Source organism: Meles meles, chromosome 5 (assembly GCF_922984935.1).
Source record: "Meles meles chromosome 5, mMelMel3.1 paternal haplotype, whole genome shotgun sequence".
NCBI lineage: Eukaryota > Metazoa > Chordata > Mammalia > Carnivora > Mustelidae > Meles > Meles meles.
Genome location: NC_060070.1, coordinates 87,799,574 through 87,807,189, shown reverse-complemented (window position 1 = coordinate 87,807,189; position 7,616 = coordinate 87,799,574). Strand labels below are relative to the sequence as shown.

Genomic DNA, 7,616 nt, shown 5'->3' with positions numbered 1-7,616 from the left:
GATTTTTTTTTTTAAGTTTTTATTTATTCACGTAATCTCTACTCCTAACAGGGGCTCAAACCCACTAGCCCGAGATCAAGGGTCCTGCGTTCTTCCGACTGGGCCAGCCAGAAGCTCCTGTGCTTTCAATGCTTCACCATTTCGCCTGAGAGTATGACACTATGACCACGCTCACTTAGAACAGACATAAACTGTATATTCCGCTCAAAGAACGTCACAAACCCCGCGCTGGGCGGCCAAGCCGCCAGCACGCAGGCGCGGCACAGAGCCTTCGCTACGCAGGCGTAGTGCGGCCGGGCACCCGGAACAGCGGAGGGCAGGGGCCCGGCCGGCGGATGCGCGCTCCCGGCGGGCGGGGAGCGAGGCGCGCGCCATGGAACAGCGGTTAGCCGAGTTCCGGGCGGCCAGGAAACGGGCCGGGCTTGCGGCCGAACCTAGCACTTCGAGCGCGAGTGCACAAACCTCAGGCGAGAAGGCGGAAGCAGCTGCGACTCCAAAGGCAGCCCCAGGCTGGCTAAAACGGTTCCTGGTGTGGAAACCGAGGCCTGCGAGTATCCGGGTCCAGCCCAGCCTCGCTCAGGTGAGAGGGAGGCCTCGCCCCCGGGACCTGGCTTCAGGGACGCTGTCGTGGCCTCCCAGGAAACTGCGGCCGAGGCCCCGCCCCCGCCCCGCCCACCGCGTGGTGGCCTCAAGGCCCCGCCCCCGCCGAGGAGCGGGCCCCGCCCCCTCCTCTCGTTCCCACCTTCGCTGGCGGAGTTGGGGTGCTGGCGCTTTCCGCCTGCTCGGGGGTTTGGTCTGGGCGTTTCCGGTCACTCGTGTCAGCATTGATCCGTGGTTTTGACATTTTCTTTCCAGCTTGCGACCCACGCAGCTCCCGATGTCAGTCGGGAAGCGAGGGTCTAGGGCCCTGGAAGAAAGCACCTCTTCTGCTCTTGAGTTACTGTGATGCCCCGTGCCTTCCAGAAACCTCCCCACAACCGCTTTCAGCCGCAGCCCTCCGCTAATGGCGGGTCAAAGTTCTAATTGGATACTGCTAAAAAGCGGCGGTAATTAAGGCTTCCTTTGATTCCGCATCTGGGCCACAGGCAGTTTGTAGCCCAAATAGACTGTGCTTTAGAAATAGCATTTGAGGGGGCGTCTGGGTGGCTCAGTGGATTAAGCCGCTGCCTTCGGTTCAGGTCATGATCTCAGAGTCCTGGGATCGAGCCCCGCATCGGGCTCTCTGCTCCGCAGGGAGCCTGCTTCTCTCTCTCTCTCTCTCTGCCTACCTCTCTACTTGTGATCTCTCTCTCTGTCAAATGAATAAATAAAAATCTTTAAAAAAAAAGAGAGAGAAATAGCATTTGACTACAAGACTTGGAGGTGTGGTCGCTCTCACTGCCAGAGGTGGCTGATGCTGGGGCATCGCTACGGAATTAGGGAAACTTATTCAAGTTCAGGAGTGAATGTTCAGGAGAACACATTGTTTAGATTATTAGGTCAGTATTACAGACTCTTCACCCTTTAGTTATCTTATTTTGCAGATGAACTTGATTCCCATCTTGTATTTTCATTTAGTTTTCACTCAGGTAGAGTGGCAAGGTGCTTGCAGGTGTGAGACTGGATTATTTATGTTGAAATACAGGACACCACATCAAGGCTGCCTTGAGGCAATCTGTGACAAAGCCTTTGTATCTCAAAACTGTAATAAGAGGGGCACCTGGGTGGCTCAGTGGGTTAAAGCCTCTGCCTTCGGCTCAGGTCATGATCCCAGGGTCCTGGGATTGAGCCCCACATCGGGCTCTCTGCTCAGCGGGGAGCCTGCTTCCCTTCCTCTCTCTGCCTGCCTCTCTGCCTACTTGTGATCTCTGTCTGTCAAATGAATAAATAAAATCTTTTTAAAAAAGTGTAATAAGAGCCAAAAATTCCTTTTAAAAATGAAAATGTATTGGAGGATAAGTGTACCTTACTCCTCTTAAAATTATTTCTCTTAGTTCATTTATTACTATACTGCACATCTGGTTTAGGCAATTTTTTAAACCAAGGAGAACTCACTGTTACTCAGTTTTGATTAGATATTATTCTCCATGACACGCAGGGGTCCATCAGACTTACAGAAAGCGAGTGCAGCAGGGTTTAAACAATCCATTTCCTTGCATGCGGTTTGTCTCAGGATAACTTTATTGTTGATTAGAACTCACTGGACACAATTGCTTAAGATTTTAGAAATCTACTTTCCTTACATTCTTTCCTCTCTGCAGTTAAAAAAAAAAAAAAGTCTAACCCACACAATGAGTATTTGCCTGTATGTCTTGTTTCCAAAGGAGTATGAGATCATTGAATTGGACCTAGAAAAGCTGAACTTGGAGAAAGTTTCCATCATTAAAAGCCCAAAAACTGATGTCCTGACAAAACGATGACAGGAAATGCTAGACCCACAGTTGGTTTTTATTAATTACTCCGTTTTTCATAAGAGACTCTGTCTTAAGCTCATTTTTATTTTTTTTTTTTTTTTTTTTTTTTTTTTTTTTTTTTTTTTTTTTTTTTTTTAAAGATTTTTTATTTATTTATTTGACAGAGAGAGATCACAAGTAGGCAGAGAGGCAGGCAGAGAGAGAGGGAAGCAGGCTCCCCGCTGAGCAGAGAGCCCGATGCGGGACTCGATCCCAGGACCCTGAGATCATGACCTGAGCCGAAGGCAGTGGCTTAACCCACTGAGCCACCCAGGCACCCTTAAGCTCATTTTTATTGACTCCATTATCATTCCTGGCTTTGCTCTGGTGTGAAAATTATCATTAAATTGTTTCTTTTCCTCCCAACTTACAATCCATCTCTCTTAATAATTTCACTGACACATGGTGGCTTGTCAGACATTCTTTAGCCTTCTATTTGTAATTGCTTCTCGGTTGTCATTGATAAGGAAGCATCCATATCCTCCTTCCCCCACTCTCCAATTTAGCTTGAGGAAAACAGTCCCCAAGATAAAATACTTCTTTTTGTGACAAGCTTCTGCCAAATGAAGACTGGAATGCTTGTGACTTTTTCAGTTCTGTAAAAAACCCCCTGTCTCCTTCCCCAGGCATATCCCGCAGCACCCTCAGTGTACCATCTAGCTCCCAAGGAGCCCACACATGCTGTGACTTCTCACCCCAACCCTTGGCTCAGGTTGACCCACTGCTCCAATGCCTTCCTTCTTTGGAGTCACCTGGCTAACTAATAGTTAGCACAGCTCCGTCCAACCCAGGAATCATCTTTTAATTTCTTCCTTTCTCTCACCATCATTCATTTATTCAGAAAAATTCTATCACGTGCCCACTCTTGGGTGTTCCCAAGTATGTTCCAGCTTCTGTCCCGAATCCGGGGAAACAGGGTGATAAGGGCAGACTAAGCCCTGTTCTCACAGAACTTGCACTTGCGTTTGGGGCAACAGACACTAAACAGAAGAACAGAATAATGAATGCCAGGAAAGCAGAAAAAACAGGATACTGTGCTAATGAATTGGGGGTGACAGGTGCACCTGTCAATGAGGCAGGGCAGGAGGAGGTGGGCATTTTATAATTAGGAGCCGCTCTTGGAGAAACCTAGGACAAGGCCAAGGGCACATGTGGTAACATGTTTGCTGAGGTTTATAGGAGAAGAGGGAGCCAGCCAGGTGATGTGATGGGAAGGGGGCATGCCTCTCAAAAAGTGCCGCAGGTGCAAAGTCCCTGAGCTGAGAAGCAGTTTGATATTTGAGAACTGGAAGTATTTTCCCTAAACTATGCCTCTGTGTGCTGTGATGACCACAGACACTTCCATCTGCAGCTTTCATAGCGGAAGCCACGCTGGTGCTAAAACAAATGCCAAATAAGGTAAAGGAATTTCTGTATCTTTCCCCTTGTTTTTTTCCCTTTGGCACTTGGTTTGCCACGCCCCCTCCCCATCTCCCTTCTAGATCTCTAACCCTTCCCCTTACCATCCCCCATAAAGGCCCCTAATTAAGTACAAAGCGCTGCGGAGGGAGACCATCCTAGGATCCTACACCAATCTCATCCCTGCCTATCTCTCGCTGTGTGACATTAGGGGAGTTACTTAACATCTCAGCATTTCCATGTCAGTAAATTGGGATCAATAGTGCCTGTCTCCTGGATGGCAGGAGATCAGACATCTTGAAGGCACTCAATAAATGGTGGCCATGAGCATTATTGTTTTTATACTCCCTCAATAATAAACACAGTCTACGTTGAATTTCAAGTTGTACACATTCAAAATGTATTCCGTATCCCTCAGTCCATCATTTCTCTCTGACTCGTATGTCACTGCTCCCATTATGCCCAGTCCTCCTCTCTTACTGGGCCTCCTGTGTGAGCTTCTCATAGTTTCCCTGCTTTTACGCTGGTAGCCCATTCTCTGTCTGGCTTAAACATAAATCAGATTATATTAGTTCCCTGCTGAGCCTTTCAGTGATTTCCCTCTTGTGCATACCGGTCAGATCTGAAAGGGGCAATTTTTGAAATGACACATATTTACTTAACTGCAAGGGGCACACATTTACTTAACAAATGTGTGTGTGTGTGTGGAGGGGGTGTGTTGCTGATAGCATGTTCGGGGTTTTTCCAATCTAACTGAAAAGGTAATAAGTACAACGTTGACACTAAAACAAGTTCTAACAAGCTAGAACTTCTGAGAACGTAAACCAGATGACCTATATTTTTTATCGAGACTGAATAATGTTTTGTGGTCCCTTTTTAAATGATCATAGTGAGAATGGGGGATGTAATTGAAGAAATGAACTAAAAGTTATGCTCTGCATTGAGAACCTATGTGTGGGTTGCTGTGTTTGGCTCTGGAGACACCAAAGGATAGTAAATGGTAGTCCACTGGCCTCCTGGTAGCAATCTAGGGACACATGTGACTGTATTAAAAGAAAAAACACTTAACTGGCAAACAGTTTAGTGCTCAGTGAGAAAGACAGGCAGTCAGTGCTCTGGGAGACAGAGGGGGCACCCCTCCTTGATGGCCAAGGAGGTCAAGCATACACAGTTCACCAGTCATGCGTGTCCTAGTCTACAGGTGGGCAGTGTCTCTGGGTAGTATGTTGAACTGGAGTACAGGTTCATTGATAGAGCAATGGATTGTGGATTGTGTTGTACAGGGAATTTTTTAAACCATTGTTTTTCAGACTACAAATTGTGACCCATTGGTGGATGGTGAAATCTAGAGGATCTAGTCCTCTGCTAAAGATGAATTTTTAAAAATGGAATAGAAAATGAGAATTTCATATGTGGTGACGAATATTTGTTGGTTTGTGAAACTTTTTCTATTTTTTATATGTGTATACGCTGGGTCCCAGTACAAAATGTACTTCTTATTGTGGGCCATACCCAAAAAGTTTGGAAAAATGCTGGACTAGAGATCAGGCCTCCCTAAAGCTATCTAAATATCTGTTTCTCCCATTAGCACCCAACACAGGGACCTGTGGCATTTCCATGTGTTAAGTAAATGGAAGGGGTTGCTTGGATTCCAGCCCAAGGAGTTTAAATTTTAACTTGCAGGCAGTAAAATTTGTTGAAGGTTTGTGAACAGGAGGTTGGTGGGTGTGGTAGGAAATTCACTTAGCAGCTTTGCAAAGGATGATTTGGAGAGGGAAGAGATAGGAGGCAGGGAGTCCAGTTAGGAGACACTGCCTGGACCTGGCGGTGAGTAGGATGGTCCCAGGATGGAAAGGTTGTGGCTATACTAATGATTTGTTTATTTTTAATTTTTAAAAGATTTTATATAATTGTCAGAGAAAGAAAGAGCACAAGCAGGGGGAGCGGCAGGCAGAAGGAGAAGCAGGCTCTCCTCCAAGTAAGGAGCCGGATATGGGACTTCATCCCAGGGCTCTGGAATCGTGACCTGAGCCGAAGGCAAATGCTTAACCCACTGAGCCACCCAGGCGCCCCTGATGATTTGTTTTTAATAAGTGGAAGGGATTTTTGTTTCCTGTTTCTGGTATAGTCCTCATTTTAGAATCATGTCACTCACAAGACTGTAGCTCATCTAATCAAATCAATGAACATATCGATTCTGTGTGTGAAGCATTAGGTGTAGTTGTTGCATGATCAGTTATGGGGAATTTCTGTCCGGGGCTCAGATGGGCTCTTGTTAGCAGCAGACTAACCTGAGGAAGTGACTCCCACGAATGGGACTCCATCTGAATGCCGTCAGGTTTTATCAGGTCACATCTCACTAAGCCCAGATCAGTTTTGATTCAGTCCGAGCAGGGCACGGGAGCTCCTTGGAGATGATTGTTTTAGAGAGCTGGGCCAGAAAATAGAAATCAATGAGCCAGAAGCCTTTCCAGAGCAGTTGAGAACTGTCTCTGCAGATTGATTTTGATCCTCTGAGCCCCGTTACCCTTTATTCTTACTTTTGTTTGTTTGTGTGTCCTAGAAAGCGGCTCAGCCTGGGACCAGCACATCACAGCCGCCACAGAATACAGCCATTCCTCGGCCAGCACCCCGGGACCAGTCTTTCCTGACCAACGTCACCTTCCTGAAGGTTCTTCTCTGGTTGGTCCTGCTGGGACTGTTTGTGGAACTGGAATTTGGCCTGGCCTATTTTGTCCTGTCCTTGTTCTACTGGATGTATGTCGGGACACGAGGCCCTGAAGAGAAGAGAGAGGGAGAGAAGAGTGCCTACTCGGTATTCAACCCAGGTTGCGAAGCCATCCAGGGCACCCTGACTGCAGAGCAGTTTGAACGCGAGCTACAGTTCAGACCCTTGGAGGGGAGATAGGTCCATCTCTTGTTGTGCGGCTGGCCTCCCACGTGGTCCTCCTCGCCCTTGGGCGTGGGCTTGTGGGTTTGATTTCAGGTGCCCAAGACTAAGTACAGCTTGCAGGTTAGTTCTGTGACTGTGAAGTTCTACATTCTTTCCCAGATCTTTTACTGCAGTTATATCTCTGCACTTTTCTTTGGTTTTGGTGAAACCCTCTGAAAGACACTCACTGTGGATCTGATGCAATTTATAAAACTTACGTACTCAGGAAAGAAATGTTTCTCTCATTATTTGAGAAAGGTGGTTTTCAGAGCATTGGAAGGGCACTGAGGAGAAAGGAGATGGTTTGAAAGAATGGGGAGGTACATCAGGACTGTGTATTAAATAAGTGTTCTCTTTAAAAGTCTTTTCATATTTATAACACTTCCCCTATTTAGTTTAACTAAATAAATAATTAAAAAAATAATAGAGTGAGATAAGTTGCAGTAGGAGGAGGAGTATAGAGGGGACATTCTCGTGAATCACACTTTGTGGCTAACTAACCCATGTGTTTCAGTCCTTCTTGAACATTTTTTTCGTCTGCTGATCATCTCTCCCTATGCCGACTGGGAGTTTAGCTGTCCCTCGGAGTCATCTCTTTTTTTTTTTTTTTTTTTTTTTAATTTTATTTATTTGACAGAGAGATCACAAGTAGGCAGAGAGGCAGGCAGAGAGAGAGGAGGAAGCAGGCTCCCTGTGGAGCAGAGAGCCCGATGCAGGGCTCCATCCCAGGACCCTGAGATCATGGCCCAACGCGGGGCTCGATCCTAGGACCCTGAGATCATGACCTGAGCCGAAGGCAGTGGCTTAATCCACTGAGCCACCCAGGCGCCCCCCTCGGAGTCATCTCTTAAGCA

General features: G+C 46.8%; 1 protein-coding gene across 1 annotated transcript; it reads left to right on the top strand.

Moving 5' to 3' along the window:
- Positions 1 to 265: 265 nt before the first annotated feature.
- On the top strand, positions 266 to 7,359 carry SAYSD1 (SAYSVFN motif domain containing 1). Its single transcript, XM_046005670.1, has 2 exons — positions 266 to 580; positions 6,394 to 7,359. Exons 1-2 carry the CDS (start codon positions 374 to 376, stop codon positions 6,736 to 6,738), a joined length of 552 nt encoding a protein of 183 aa, XP_045861626.1. The 5' UTR covers positions 266 to 373; the 3' UTR covers positions 6,739 to 7,359.
- The last annotated feature ends 257 nt before the right edge of the window (positions 7,360 to 7,616 follow it).

Coding starts and splice junctions, on each gene's coding strand:
- SAYSD1 (XM_046005670.1), top strand. CDS start 374: ATGGAACAGCGGTTAGCCGAGTTCCGGGCGGCCAGGAAACGGGCCGGG. Junction 581..6,393: donor TCCAGCCCAGCCTCGCTCAG/GTGAGAGGGAGG, acceptor TGTGTGTCCTAG/AAAGCGGCTCAGCCTGGGAC.